The sequence below is a fragment of the Dermacentor variabilis genome, chromosome 3 (assembly GCF_050947875.1).
Source record: "Dermacentor variabilis isolate Ectoservices chromosome 3, ASM5094787v1, whole genome shotgun sequence".
NCBI lineage: Eukaryota > Metazoa > Arthropoda > Arachnida > Ixodida > Ixodidae > Dermacentor > Dermacentor variabilis.
Window position 1 is genome coordinate 228,949,337 of NC_134570.1, and position 16,193 is coordinate 228,965,529.

General features: G+C 46.1%; 1 protein-coding gene across 1 annotated transcript in view; it reads right to left on the reverse strand.

Moving 5' to 3' along the window:
• LOC142574434 (uncharacterized) overlaps nucleotides 1-16,193 on the reverse strand; it is a 30,939-nt gene extending 14,746 nt beyond the window's left edge. Inside the window, exon 1 of the mRNA XM_075683516.1 lies at nucleotides 15,535-16,193. Within this exon, the coding sequence (XP_075539631.1) occupies nucleotides 15,535-15,673 (139 nt within the window). The 5' untranslated portion in view covers nucleotides 15,674-16,193. The remainder of the gene's footprint in view (nucleotides 1-15,534) is intronic.

Here is a 16,193-nt window from a genome sequence, read left to right on the forward strand (position 1 = left end):
GAATATGGCATAGGCACTAGGAATAGCAGGGGAGAGTTATTAGTAGAGTTTGCGGAACAGAATAATATACGGATAATGAATACCTTCTTCGGTAAGCGAGAGAGCCGGAAGTGGACGTGGAGGAGCTCGAACGGCGAGTCTAGAAATGAAATAGACTTCATACTCTGCGCTAACCCTGGCATCATACAAGATGTGGACGTGCTCAGCAAGGTGCGCTGCAGTGACCATAGGATGGTAAGAATTCGAATTAGCCTAGACCTGAGGAGGGAACGGAAGAAACTGGTACATAAGAAGCCGATCAATGAGTTAGCGGTAAGAGGGAAACTAGAGGAATTCCGGATCAAGCTACAGAACAGGTATTCGGCTTTAACTCAGGAAGAGGACCTTAGTGTTGAAGCAATGAACGACAATCTCATGGGCATCATTAAGGAGTGCGCAATAGCAGTCGGTGGTAACTCTGTTAGACAGGATACCAGTAAGCTATCGCAGGAGACAAAAGATCTGATCAAGAAACGCCAATGTATGAAAGCCTCTAATCCTACAGCTAGAATAGAACTGGCAGAACTTTCGAAGTTAATCAACAAGCGTAAGACAGCTGACATAAGGAAGTATAATATGGATAGAATTGAACATGCTCTCAGGAACGGAGGAAGCCTAAAAGCAGTGAAGAAAAAATTAGGAATTGGCAAGAATCAGATGTATGCGTTAAGAGACAAAGCTGGCAATATCATTACTAATATGGATGAGATAGTTCAAGTGGCTGAGGAGTTCTATAGAGATTTATACAGTACCAGTGGCACCCACGATGATAATGGAAGAGAGAATAGTCTAGAGGAATTCGAAATCCCACAGGTAACGCCGGAAGAAGTAAAGAAATCCTTTGGAGCTATGCAAAGGGGGAAGACAGCTGGGGAGGATCAGGTAACAGCAGATTTGTTGAAGGATGGTGGGAAAAAAAATTCGCCGAGTTGGAGGAGAGAGAGGTGTGAGAGAGTGAAAGCAGAGTATGAAAATAGCATCGTAACACCGTTTTTATTGCGAAAGCAATAATGCTCGAGGTTTCCGCTCTTGGCCGTCGTCCCGGAGAATCCACCAATGACCTTTAGCGTGACCTATGTGTGACGTCATACCAGCTGTGGAAAAGCGCGGCCCCAACTCGGCTCGTCGCGATCGTCCCAGCGAATCCTCCATCACGGCCGATCTCGAGGGGTGCGCGCGCTTCTCTTCTTACGGCCTACACAATGGGGTCTGTTTCAGCCTCCCACCGCACCGCGGTGGGTTCGCCACTGCTCCACCGCTGCGACCGCCGTTCACGCGGTAGGAGAACGCGCGCCCGCTCCAAGACCGTCCCGCGTGAGTGGTAACCGTCAGGTCCTGATATTTCACCCCTATGCATCATGCAAAGACCGCGCAATCAGCCTCTTCGATTTGACAGCTAAGAGTTATAAACAACAGCATAACTACCGCAAGCCATCGCGTGCTCTTCTTCAGTATGACTGCATGGTCGCATGAGGCTTTGGTACACTCACGTCAACACTTTCTACCCGTTAAATTTGGAGAGAAACAAATCTATCAGCCTCTTCAGTTTGCCTACTGAGGGGGTTTCTAACCAGTGTGTAGAATTATAAGTGACCTGAAGCGTTTATATGACAGATTCCTAAGAATTCCGAAGCGTATAAAATATAGCTCCTGAAATCTCAAGCGCTGCCGTTTTTGTTTTGCACGAAAGCGGATTTAGCATGAATTCATGACGCTGGACGGATTCAGAGAAACGCAAACAAATTTATTCACAGCTAAATTCAAAGTGTCCAATGCGGTGCGCTCAGATCCATAACTTCAATATGTTTTACGTTCAGAACATATCAGTTGGCTGAAACACTCTACATATCTATAGCATCGCGACTGACGCACATCTATTGCAGATTCAGTCGGTTTAGTACATGAGTGATCAACAACTTCCCATCAAAGAAAATGGCATGAACAACGCTGTGGAAGTGAGAAGAGCGCCAAACAAAAAGAAGAAAAGTTCAGTCTGAAAAGCTTCCTGGATGGTTTATGCACATAATTAGCTGGCTTCTCGTTCCTGCCGGTGACTTTCTTGGTGTAGTTAACAATAAGTATTCTGAGAAAATTTTCAGATATCAAAGAAGCAGACCTCATGGCATGGCTGTTGTCGGTTCCTTCTGAACAACTCAGCAAAGGCGAGTTTTCAAGCTGTGGGAATTGAATCACTCGGGAATTGATGAAAAGAAACGCCCTAAGTCTTACCCAACTGCGACTTGCAAAGCGGTACGCAGCAGTACACCATCGCCGCGTCGGATGATCAACGGCGGGCAATAAACACCGTCGCACAGCAAATAACTTAATCCGTGGAAGAAACGGGTAGAAACGTGCACCAGCGCTCACAACACTAAAGGCCACGCTGCCTGCCGGCACACAGTGCGATGAGAGCACTCCCCGTCCAAGAGAGAAATATGCGAGGCTCGGAAAAGAAAAAGCAAGCGCAGACCAACAGTGACGTTTGCGCTTCGCACACAAGAGGGAAGTCAATTTGGCAGGCTTTTCTGCACATTGTTAAGATCTGCGAATTCTGACCTTGGGAGGATTCTTAGAAAACCAACGTAAAGGCGGATGAGTCGGAATTCGAGACAAATTCGACACGCAGCTGCGAGGAATGCCGTTCGCGGAAGCTGCGGTGACAATGGCGTCGTCAGGTAGCCGAGTCAGGAGGCAATTCCTGACAATGTAGCGAGAAAAAGAAAGCAATGAATATGGCGGCATTGAAACTTATATGAATCCGCCGCGATGGCTCAGTGGTTGGAGTGCTAAGCTACTGACCCATTTCTATGAAGGCGAAATTCTAGAGGCCCGTGTACTCTGCAGTGTCTGTGCACGTTGAAGAACGCCAGGTGGTCGAAATTTCCAGAGCCCTTGACATTGGCGTCCCTCATAGCCCGAGTCGCTTTCGGACGTTAAACCCCCATAAACCATAAACGATTCCGTTAACCTTCGCATTAACTAAATTCTCTACCAGCACTTAACTTCGGCATGGACTATGAGACATGCAAGAAATTGACTGAAATACGACCTTCGGCATTTCAGACGGCAACATCTGTCATTTCCCTGTCATACCTTTCAGGAACGAGAGTGATTGGACCTTTGATGTTTCTATGGTTCGCATTCTTCAATGAAAACTGCGTTCAGATGTGAACTTATTGGCTGACATGTAGATAAAACATTTTCTTTTTGTTTTCTTTCGTTTCGGTGAATCGTTGAACAAGAAGCAGCGGAAAAACAGCACGAAACCAGGGGATCACCGCCCGCCGCCGCAGAAGCAGACGGGCAGAGAGCGGTCCCTAGCATTATTGCATTAGGGTCGTCGCGCCCCTGGCGGCGGCGAAAGGCGTAACTCTTGGAGAAAAACTCCCTTTGCTTCCGCGGCGAATGCGAAGGCCGTAAGAAGGGCGTGCGTCTATTTGTCGTACAAAAATCCCTCACGTGACCTGATCCTAGGTGCCTAGGGACAGCATCGTTTAGGGATTTTTAAAAAGGCGCGATGCTGGCGCCGAGCGACGCCGTGGCGTGTTCGTCCTCGGCGTGATCGTTCTCCGGACCCCGCGTTGTTCAACATTGCTCATGTGATTGTACGTGCGTTGCTTGTGTGTTGGTTGTAGGTTCTGCGTTACTTGGCGGAAAGCCGCGAGTAGTGGTGGTGCGGCAGTGCGGCTTTCGCCTCGGTGAGCTCTGGCAGTAGAGAATCTGCGTTGTGTGACCCGTGCTTGCTTGACAATTGAAATGTCGAAGTGGCCTAGCGCATCGGCAGCGAAGTTCTGCGAACCGGGATGTGGCGTCGCCGTGTCCGACTTTGCTTAACGGACATCGAGGGATGTGCTGCTCGCTACAAGTCATGTAAATGCGACTGCGTCGACCGCCCACTGTTCAGTGCTGAATGTGTGTTAGGTGTGCTGTGCTTGAAACGAGTGGTTCAGCCGTGCAGCAGGGGGTGGTGGAGCAGAGTGGCTTAGGGTCTCCATTTGCACGTTCACAGATATGTGCTCCCGTTTTGGTCTCATTAGCGGCTGTCGCGGGATTGTGGTGTGCTCCTTGCCTAGTATGAAGTTCACGATGCTAACACACAGCATGTTCACGTTTTTCCGTGCTATATGTCATTTGCATGACGACCGAGTTGAAAACAAGGCATATGTATCTGTTGTTTTCGTTTGTGTGTTGTAAATTACTACCTGTTGTGGAAGTTCTGGAAGTCTTATTACGCAAGGAGTACGAACGTAAACATATAAACATATTTCTGTGTGTGTGAAATTATGAATTACCCAGAATAGCCTTTACGACTGATAAGTGGGCTACACAGCCTGTGTGAATCAGCTACCTTTTGTTGCGATGCTCTTCCATGTGGTAGACTGATGCATGGTGCGCGTTTATTTCTGTACTGTTGTAAAAACCATTTGTTTATTCACTCAATACAAATGTACTGCTCCTTCGCCGCAGTGCATTTTAGTTACGCGGTAAAGGATACTAAAAGTGGGAGGGGGCCGCTATCACCCAGCATAGTATGTCCACTCAGGCGACCTGAGAGGCGGCGGTTGCGCGAGTGTATAATCATAGGGTATAATTAAAGAACTCTTTTTATGTCCAGTGACAGTGGCCCCTTTCCACTTTTAGTATGCTTCAACGTAGTACATTGCTTAGGCTTCACCGCAGAACAGAGGTGGAAATAAGCATTGTGCAGTAAAGCATACTAATAGTGGAAAGGGCACATAGGTTTGCTCATTATTTTCAATTGGTGATATAATTTGCAAGTGCATCTGTGCTCTTGGTAAGCTTAATTGACAATTCTTTGTACATTACAAATTCATATTGCAGGGAAGCTTACTAAGGCACATTCGTCATTTTGTAACGCATTATTCACCTTCAATGCAGGAGCACAATGCGGATTCATACCTATGCTTCTGGCTGGACTGCACATACTCTTCGAGAATTGATTCGTTTTTCATAAGTGCACTGGTACTTTACTCTAAACTGGAGGGCTGAAGTTTATACGGAAGCACAATTTTTATTAAGGGGACAAGATGTTGCCAAGATGGTTGCAGCACAGCTTTTTTTTCTTCCAGGCACCTTTTCTATTAGAAGCTTCCATTGCAGTGTTTCGAGCCTCTTTGAGCCAGCATATAGTGTATATAAAAATCGGACACCGATTGGGAACATCACCTATGCTCTCTGCAATAAGCTGTGCACAGGATAAGTTCATGCCTATATATAGAAAAAAATGTAGCATGACCAGACAAAATAAAAGGGGGTGGGCTGCAGCAATACTAGGTGTTAAATGGTGCCTTATCCTTTCCCTTCAGTTTTCTGTTTTGTGCTTTCTATTATGGATCCTCCACAGTAACCACACGAGTGCTGAACTTGAGCTTGTTGGTTTCAGATCTGATGGTTGTTACTAACAGAACAGTGTGATACACGAACAAGGGCTTGGAGGCATCCGGTCACCTTGCTTGTCTCATGGTGTCGCTTTGTGAGCACCATGAGCCTCCAGACCAACTCGGAAGAAAGGTTTCTTGCAATCGCTTCTGAACTGTATTGCCACCAAACCAACAGTGCTCTCAATGACAACTTTTGGACAGTAGAATGCTTGCACCCAGCAAAGTCTAAGAAGGAAGCATTCAGGATGTGCCAAGTGGGCCTTTTGAAGCTGGCCGCATTGCTGAAGGGGCTTTGCCTATCCGCCCTCTTTATAGATGCACAAGGATGATTTCTTCTTTCAGAAGGATTGTTTCAGAGGTGTCACATGGCAACAGTGTTGGGTGTTTATTAGCAGATAAGCTTGCCTTTGGCCACTGTCAATAATCTGTTTTTCTCCAGTGCCCCTGTGAAGTGCCTACTTTTTGGACACAATGTGCTCTCCATGCATGCATGCATTTTTAGCTTGTAATGATGTCTATTGCCCCTTGCCTCAAGCCGGTCCTTGCTGATGTCAACCAAGAAGGCAGTGGGGAGTATGGCGATGCATACTTACAAAGCACTGCTGATACCAGTGAAACCAGATTAGTGGAGCTGCCGTTTTTTTTGTCCACTCCATCTTCATCAGTTACAATGAGCAGTTCTTTGTCCAAACAGAAGGCATATTTAGTTGGTCATGCATAGCCTGCGCACTAAGATTTGTTGGCGTGTTACAAGAGACGTGCATGAGAACCTTAGCAGTGTCTATACGCAAAAACCTTCTGATGTGTTGATGACTGCCTTCTCTTTATCACAGTTTGCCTGGTGAAGCCAGCAACTTGGTCAATTAGATGTTCAATAGGCTTCCCACTAGTTTTCCCAGCGTCTCCTTTACCAGTGCGCTGCTCATAGATATCTGTTTTCTTGACCTTGCACTGCATTTCAACCATGGCCACACCTGCTGAACCTATAGTATGCGATCAGAAAAGTGCTATACATCACGTTGCTCCAAACTCATGACAAGCTAGAAGGCCTTGAGGAACACCTTCATTAATTTCCTCATTTTCATTTACTCAATTCATCATTACAAATTTCATCATACTGTAGGAAGCTTCGCATGACAAGTGCAACAATTAACATCTGCTGGTTTTTCAGTGCTATTCCTGTCCAGCTTGCTGAAAGCTATCCTGAGTGTTTCAAAAGCAAAACTGCTGCCGGACAAGAAGTGCATAAAGCAAGGGTAGCTATAACCATATATGTCAGACAAAATGAAGAAGGCCACCGAGTGTACAGGCGGTTTAATTCATATCCAACAAGCTTGGTTCTCTCTTTGCAAGTGAGTAAACCCAACTTGCCCCAAAAACATGGCCTGTGACAAACTATGTGCCAGATGCTGTGTCCCCTGCAAAGCTGAAGATGTGTACAAGATCCTGACACCCGCAGTGGCTTCTACACTGCGCAAACAGTTTACTATAAGAACGACTGCCTCAACTAATATGCTAATAACATGAAAACGGGCAGAAATTTGGCTATTCATTGGGCCCCACTTCAGGTGCAAGCCACTCTTCCGCCAGATGCGTGTTGTTCACAGGAACTGGAGCTATACAAATGCAGATAAAAACAATGATGTTTGAAAGTAGTAGAGTTGAACTATATTCTGCACAAACAGTGCTACTTGCAGTGCTAGTAACTTATAGCTACAATTCATGGCTGCCCCACCATGCAAAGGCACTATTCTCGAATTAACTTCTATTTATGGTGGCCATATATTGCAAGTACATATCATCCACATTGTGTGCAATATGATTAAATGATGTCAACTTTGATAGCCATTCCTAATCTGAGATACAACAAAAGAACTAATATAGGCAACAAATTGTAATTCAGAAAGACAACCAGTGCACAGGATAAGTGACAGACTTCCTTTTATTGAACAAAAGTCACATGTGTGTCACATGTCAACAGCAGTGGGTAGCAAGCTTGGGTGACAGAGGCAAAACTTAGCGAAATGCTACACTCATACTCAAATGTAAAACGGCCTACGACACAAAAAACATTATATTTTACTGAATGAAAGGGCAAGACTCCATCCAAGAACGCACTATGGCACCACATAATTGACATGGTGTAAAAGGTGTTAACATGCCCTCTCCATAAAAAAAAGAAACACTTAAAACATGCCTTAAAAGGCAATGTGCAGAGTCTGAAAGCAAGGAAAAACAACCCAAAAAAAGGTTTCGCTAAGTCTTTCAATGATTAAAATTGTCAAACTGTCTTGTCACTTCTTAATGAATCTGCACAGCGGAAAAGGATGAAAAGGAAGCCCAATAGCAGGGCCACAGAAAATGTCACCAAATAAATAAACCTTGCTTACCAAGGATGCGGGTTTAGTTGTCTGACTCTGCACAATAATTGTGTATGAGCTTTTCTTGTTTAGAACGGTTTAGCAGATAGCGGGAAAAATAGACATGAGAGCACCAGGTGCATGCATAGTCGATGCACAAAGAGCCACTGTTTTCTTACTTTTTTTCTCTACTACTATTCACGAATATGTAAGTGCCTTAATAGCACTGCTAAAATCCTACTGCAAAACCCAAGATTGGGCAAGTTGTGGCATAACGAAAATTGGAGTTCCACTCATACTGTGAAAGTGATGCAATAAATGGTGAAATATGCGCAGGAAGCTTGCTTCATTCGGTGTTTGTTGAAGTGAACACTTGCTAGTGCAAGTCAGTAATCTCCTTTAAAGAAGTAAAATAAGTGGGAGTTGTGCCTCCCAGTGTTGAAGTGGAAAGACTAGTTTTCTTCCTCGTCTTTCACATCCAGACTTGGTCTCTGGTCTCCAGAAGAACAACCCTTTAGCTTCTTACTGCTGAATTAATTTGGTTTTCTCAAAGCTATATTTGAGCTACCCATTGCTAGGTCTCGCGCTCTGCCCCATCAACCAGCCCCATCCAGTAAATCTGAGAAGCCAAGCACTAGAAGATTAATAAAGCAGATGCACCCAATCACTGTCATTACATGTAAGAAGAAAAATTAACATAGTACTGCCTTCACAAAGAAAAATTAACATAGTACTGCCTTCACAAGTGGGGAAAGTGATGAGTAAGAATTTGAAGGCGTGGACGCCAGCTCTATATACAGCACGCAGACATTGAACAGGTGTTAGCCAATCATGGCACCTGTTGGCTAGATCGCACTCTCCAGGATCGGTATTCGCCACGACTGTACCTTCAGCAGAGTGGCTGAAATGTAGAATTGTGGACTGCCAATCTTTTGATCATATGTTTGAATCCACACATCACAATGAGAACTTTATCTGCAATATTCTAGCAATAAATTTGGGAATTAGAGTGACAACACCAGTAGACATCAGAACCAGGGGAGTTGGCCCATAGCAGCTATTGGTGTAAAAAAGAAGACTGGCATAAGAAGAATTGAGATGTGCACGCTACATGCCTTTGTTCGGTAGTGTTCCACTACTTTGGGGCTACAGTTAATGATTTCGAATGAGTTCAAGGAGCAAGAATTTAGTCCAGAAAAAAATATTACGCATAACAGCTGTATCTAGTTGTATCATTTGCCTACGCCGCTGTATATAACCCTGTCCACACTGCTAGGAAGGGAAGCGTAGCAGAGGGCGGCAGAAAGTTGGGTGGGCGGATGAGGTTAAGAAATTTGCAGGGACAACATGGCCACAATTAGTACATGACCGGGGTAGTTGGACAAGTATGGGAGAGGCCTTTGCGCTGCAGTGGGTGTAACCAGACTGATGATGATGATGTCCACACTTACCTAAATCACATGAGTGGCATCCTAAACAAAATTGAGCTTTTGATATTGCTTTGGAGAAAATTAATCTGTTTCAGCCTAACAGTATGTATACATATTGCGCATACCTGCATTCGGTGTACCTTATCACCAACTATTAAGTCACCTTCTTACCTCATCAGCGAATCACTCCTGCAACCAAGTGTGCTGGTCCGGGTTTTACCTGCATTTCCACCTGTGCAGTTGGTAAAAGTCTTTGGCTGTTTACTATAACTTCATATTCAAACATATGAACAATTCAAACATATTCAAACAATGACTGGGCAGGCTTCACGAAAGGCCACCAGTACCTCCTCATTGCAGACTGTGCTCAACGTCCTTCTTGGTTGGACTGTGACTAAGAACCCATACATCTTTCCTCCAAAGCGGCTGGCATTGACGATGGTTTGATGCAGAAAGAGGCTATTGTCTTTCCCAGATGCTGGTTCAGCCTCGCGAGGCACATTCCTTCAGTCAATATGCACACTGTCAATGTGAGTGAGACTGATCAAAGGTTGTCTATGGTGTCAGGTTTCTTGCCTGGTTTCGGTAGTGGCATCATGACCAAGTGTTTCCACTCTGTGGGGAATTCCAATATTCCAGATTTCATTGATTACAAGCAATAGTGCTTGCTTCCTTGTTTCGGCAAGATTCCTGAACATCTGAAAAATGACTCCATCTTTGCCATGTGCACTCTGTGGTGTCTGCTTCGTCAAGGTGGCATCCTCTTGGCCGTATGTCTTTGCATCCCCAGTGCGGGTGATGTGCATTGAGCTCACCTCGACTGAGTATCACGTGCTTGTGAAAGCGAATTTGAAGCTGTCAAAGCCAAGTGAAGTCGCCTTGGCTGTGGTGCCTGATTTTGGGACAGAGGTAGACCAATGCCAAAACGGCTTTTAGCCTGCAGCACACCACCGCAACTTTCTGATGAGACATACGTTTATTCAAGCCGTTTCTTCCTTGCCCTAATTCAATAATAGCCAATTTTAGCAGCTGCAAATCAAGCTGACTTCAGAAGACTGCTGATTTTTTTGCCACTTCTAGTAGATTATTGCATGGTTAATTTTCTAGTTGGGCATGACATGCTTCGTGCTTAGAAAATGAACTGTTTAAAGAATTATTGGAGTAATATTAGGACAGGCAACTCTGACTGAATCATCACTGCTTTTGTCGCAAAATGTGGCAATGAGCTAGGCAGATGCTGTCACGAAACCATAGGTTGTACAAGTACAGAAGAAACAAAATTGGAGTTGTGAAATTCAAAGCCATATTTTTACAGCCTCTCTTTATACTGCTGACATTAGAGAGCTTTAGATTAGTGGACGCAAGCAGCGTGTGTAAACAAGCACCATGTTTGGGTATTTCTGGCACCCATGTGGTTTGCATAACCAAGCAGCACACGAGTCGCTTGCGTCCTCTTATGCAGTACTATTATTTTCATTGTAAAAGAACCAATATCAAAGTAAGTCTGATCAGCCTGCATCAATAAGCTAGAAATTTTTAAGCACATAAGGAGGGACGCGGCTTTCGCATCGCGAAAAATGACCGAAAAACCGATTTTTCGAAAATCACATTTTCAGTTTTTATAACCCTTTCTCTACCTGATTCCAAAATATCTTCCCTGAAAACCGCTTAGAAGTGCTTTAAAAAAATTGTTGTATCAGCCACGGCGACGAGAAGTTTTGCGGAAATCGCAAAAAGACGGTGTTTTTCAAGCCACATCTCCGTAACGGCGCAACCGAACGCCGCCATCTTGGTCGCAACAGAAAGAGCATTTCTTCAGCTTCAAATCTGCCGCCTTCCCGGCCTCCTCCGAGCGAAAACAAATGCAGAAAAAGCAAAAGTTTCGAGGTCTCGCGGAGGTTCCTGATTGGCGGCGCGCGGCCCCGTTGGTCTCCGGAGCGGTTGCCCCTAGCAACGGCGGGCGAAGTGGCGCGCGTCGTCTGCTCTTCCCTAGGCTACGTTCTCCATCGCCCGTATCACGAGCCTCTCCATAGTAGAGAGTTTTAGAATAGGGACCCCAAACGTTTTGGGGCCCCAAAGAAATAGCGTCGAAGCCACTGCGCATGCGCGAGACGCAAACTGCGTTTGGGTTTTGCGTTGGGAACGCTATTTCGCCGATTTAGCGGGAGCTCAAATAGCGTTCCCAAAAGCTTTGCGTCAACAAACATGGCGGCACCCAACGAAGCGACGGCTCTAACCTAGCACCAAACTGGGTTCGATTCGCGGTAACGCGTGAAGTTCGCCAACTATGAGAAATGACTGCAGTTATCGCTTTCTCTCAACTAGCGCGTGTTATGAAGATTGATTCATTAGACGCCGCTGATTCCGAATTCGAGTGTGGATTTTATGGCTCGTAGGCCTAACACGGCTAAGCTTGGCTGGTGAAGGCACGTAAAGTTGGTTTTGTTGCTCAAAACTAAGCACAAATAATTGTTTGCTGCTTGAAGAATAAGCTCTAAATTGTAATTAAACGCGAATACACGCATGTCAAAATTACTATTCATATCATAAAATGGTATATTTTATTTAATTATTTTTAATCATTCTTCTTAGACGCCGTAGTGGCGCTGTCAGCGCAAGACGCTATCCGCAAACGCAAAGCCCAATTCTAAAACTCTTCACTCCTGCGTGCCCCAACGCTAACACCCGCGAAACTCTTTGGGGCCCCAAAATATTGGGGCCCCTATTCTAAAACTCTCTAGTTTCGGTAGCGGCTCAGAAGCTCTGTGGCGTAGTTTCGCGTTGGATCTCGGCTGTGATCATGGATCGGCGACGGCACAAGAAGAAATACAAAACTTCGCATCAATTTGGCAGCCGTAAGCGCAAGTCTCCGATGCCCAAAAGTAAAGCGTCATCAAGAGCTTCCAGTGCTGATTCTGCTGATGTTCAGTGCGGCGCGGACATCGTGGACACACAGCAGCAGTTCCCTCAATGTATGGATGCTTCGGACCCACAACCAAGCACCTCGCGCGCCGACGCACGTCGGGCGCCGACGACTCGGACCCGCGACGACGCACCTCGGGCGCCGACGACTCGGACCCGCGACCAAGCACCTCGGGCGCCGACGACTCGGACCCGCGACCAAGCACCTCGGGCGCCGACGTCTCGGATCCGGGACCAAGCACCTCACGCGCCGACGACTCGGACCCGCGACCAAGCACTTCACCCGCCGACGACTCGGACCCGCGACCAAGCACCTCGCGCGTGGATGAAACGCAGTCGAGATTCGGCAGTACAATTCAGGCTCACTTGGAACCGCACTACATATCGATAGAAGCTTCTCGTGGGCGAGCCGAGACAGTGCAAGCATCACTCAGTTCTGTTTCGGCGACCGAAAGAAAAATGAAGCTCACAGGTGAGAGAGGAAGTTGTGCCAATGTGGAGCTGGCGGATGAGTTTTTGGTTGTGCAGGTCACAGCATTGAATGCTTTGTACAAGAATGCCTTGTGCCAAGAATGCTCTCAGCCGGGACTGACTGTTCATTTGGGAACAAGGCATGGATTGGCTGCACGAATGCTACTGACCTGCAATGCCTGCGGCGTTGTTGCAAGTGAATGGTCATCGCCGCGAGTAGAGGGTGGTAAGGCTTTTGACGTGAATATGCGTGCAATGCAAGCAATTAAAACCACCGGCAGAGGGGCAACTGCACTGACTGACTTTTGGTCAGTAATGAACGTTTCACACAGAGGCTTGCACCACAAGACATTCCAAAGACACCTGAAATCAAAATTCAGGCCTGCTGGTGGGATGGCTGCAGCAAGTCTCTTTTCTGATGCTGTGGCAGCCGTGCGGAAAGTTTACAGTGAAATGGACCTGGCATTCACAAAAAATGTGACGGTAGTCTACGACGGCACATGGATGACACGTGGTCATGCATCCCATATTGGTGTGGGCACAATAATTGAATTTTACAGTGGTCTGGTGCTTGACTGCGTTGTGCTCTCGAACAGATGCCATGGATGCACGCTTGGGCCGAAAGAAAACGATGAAGGCTACAGTGAATGGAAAGAGAATCACGTGTGCCAAAAGAACACCGATGCAAACTCAAGCCGTATGGAGGTCGAGGCAGCGTTGATCTTGTTCAGAAGGTCACTGGAAAGGAATGACCTCCGCTACACATGTGTTGTTTGTGAGGGGAATAGCCGTACCTTCCAGGCCCTTTGTGAAGACAAGGCTTATGGCTTCATTACATTCAACAAAGAGGACTGTATCAATCACGTTAAAAAGAGGATGGGTACAGCCCTGCGAACACTTGTCTCAAAAAGCAGAAGAAGTGAACCAATTGGAGGGAAGGGTGGCCTGACCCAAGACCTAATCAAAAAGCTCACCAATTATTATGGCATGGCCATACGTAACAATAGTGAAGTAGATGATACGCAAAGGGCCATAATGGCAACCTTTTATCATATCACTTCAACAGATAAAGACGCTCATCATGAGCTCTGCCCTCCAGGACCCCTGAGCTGGTGCAGACACCAGGCTGCAGAAGCTGAAGGTAAAGCTCCGCCAGAACACAAGTACAAATTGGCAACACATGTTTCAGCTGCGTTGCTGCCTGTGTATCAACGCCTCTCGGATCCTCAGCTACTCAGCCGTTGCCAAGGCAAGAAGACTCAGAATGCAGCCGAGAGTCTCCACGCTGTCATTTGGTCAATTCTACCAAAAGAGCAAAATGCTTCATTGATCGCAGCGGACAGCTGTCAATGAGGCAGTCTGCAAGTACAATGCTGGAACGCTTCGTGCATACAGACAGTTTTGTGCCTCACTTGGCTTGAAGCCAGGAAAGCATTCCCTTCAAAGAGCTGCAGAAAAGGATGCCCTACGAAAAAAAAGGCATCGAAAAAACATCAGATGAAAGGCCACATGCCCAAGAAGCCCCGCTGTGCTAAGGACACCAAGGACTACAATCCTGGTGCATTTTAGGAGAGTGGAGGCAAGGCAAAACTTTGAAGGCCTTTTTCTCAAAACTGTGTTTTTGCCTTTCTGCTCAGTTTGCGGAGCTGATTTCTTTGTTACCGTTTGGCCTATTCTGACTCTGTTTTTTTTTGTCTTGTTCCTTGGGCTACAGTGCAGGTCGTGACACTCTTGCTTTTGGGCCTTGACGTTTTATAAATTTATGATGTGGCTATTTGTTCACCTTGAAAGTGTGCTTGATACGAAGGTAACATAAAAAATGACACTCCAAAAAATTTGTGTTGAAAAAAACAAAAGCAAGAATGTCACGACCTTCAGCGTGCATTTAGCTATGCAATCAGTACTTAACAAGCCTTCTATCACGTTTTTTATGTTCCCCAGGCTCTTCACAAAGTTCGAGGTTGAAACATTCTGCTCAATCAAATTTAATAAAGGGTTCTTAAGGTATCACTCTGAAACTTTTATGGAAGCATCAGGGAGACATTCTAAACATTTGTGCCAATTTTAATCAAAATCTATGAAGAAATAAGGAAGTTGATTTTCAAAGCCACGTCCCCCCTTAAGGTGTGTTGGTTGAATGTTTAAAGCACTTCACCACACCCTTGGTCACTAGACTTGAACTTTCCAGTATTACTTGCTAATCAACTCTTGAGGTGTTTACGTTGCTTTTCTGTGCTGTAAGATTAGTTTGACAGTCCTAATAGAATTGATAAAGTGAAGGTGTGAGCTGTTGTATTGGCCATGTCATTCTATAACTGTTAGATCTGACACTGTCAAAGCACTTGGCAACATTAATCAGCTTCACCTCACTATATATATGTATTGCGGTAGGACCATTCAGCACGTGAAAATAAAAATACCGGCAAATAGAGAGTTCGAGAGCACCTGAGATTATAGTAAAGCGGGCGGGGCAGTATGTTCAGGGTAACAAATGTGTTGCGGTGAAGTTATTGCAGACGTATATACACATTCATTCGTCCCAACTTTGCACCGAACCCTGCGTCCCGTTGCTAAAACTAAGAGCGCGAAAAACGGGCACAAATGCAGCTGAAGATTACAGGGCACAATATTAGGCTCCACCTCACTGTGCTTATCGCGCCCTTAGTACGAATAATATTAAACATCTACTCTGCATTTCGTGGAATTCTGGCAGATCATGTGACATCACTAAAGCTCCGTTATGTTCACAGCACTACGCGATAATTGTCGTAAAGCCTACGATAAAAGTAAATCACATGAAGTGACGGATAGTGCACTAGCGCTGAACACGATTGAAAACATGCGCTGCCCTATTTCAAGGACGCGTGAACAGTTGTGAGAAAACACCACCTTATGCATTATATTACTTACGTAAGTCGTGGCGAAAAACACGTGCAATACCTCCGCCTAAGAGTCCCGTCAAGTAAAAGTGCATGTGCGATGTGATGACGCTGCCGAAAAGGGGCGAACACGACGACGCTGCTGCACAGCGCCGGTTCGCAAATTGCATTGCCGTGGCGCTAAGTCACTTGAATATTTCAATCGTCAGCACCAATGAATTCTTCTGAAATACGGATCTCACACCACCAGAGTTCACCGAGACTTAAAGCCGACATGCCACATCACTACTAATGCGCGACTTTTAGCCAACAAATACTGAACCCACTGCGGAGACACACGACCAGCGGTCGGCGTGGGCCGGAGATTCAACGCACGCCACGGCATCGCGGTTCGCAGAACTTCGCTGCCGAGGCGCTAGGCCACTTCGACATTTCAATTGTCAAGGAAGCACGGGTCACACAACGCAGATTCTGTACTGCCAGAGCTCACCGAGGCGAAAGCACAGATGGCGAAAGCCGCACTGTCGCATCACCACTACTCGCGGCTTTTCCGCTAAGTACGTACAACCAACACACAAGCAACGCAAGCACATAAGCAACGTTGAACAACGCGCGGTCCGCGCGAGCCGGTGAACGATCACGCCGAGAACGAACACGCCACGGCGTCGCTCGGCGCAACCATCATGCCTT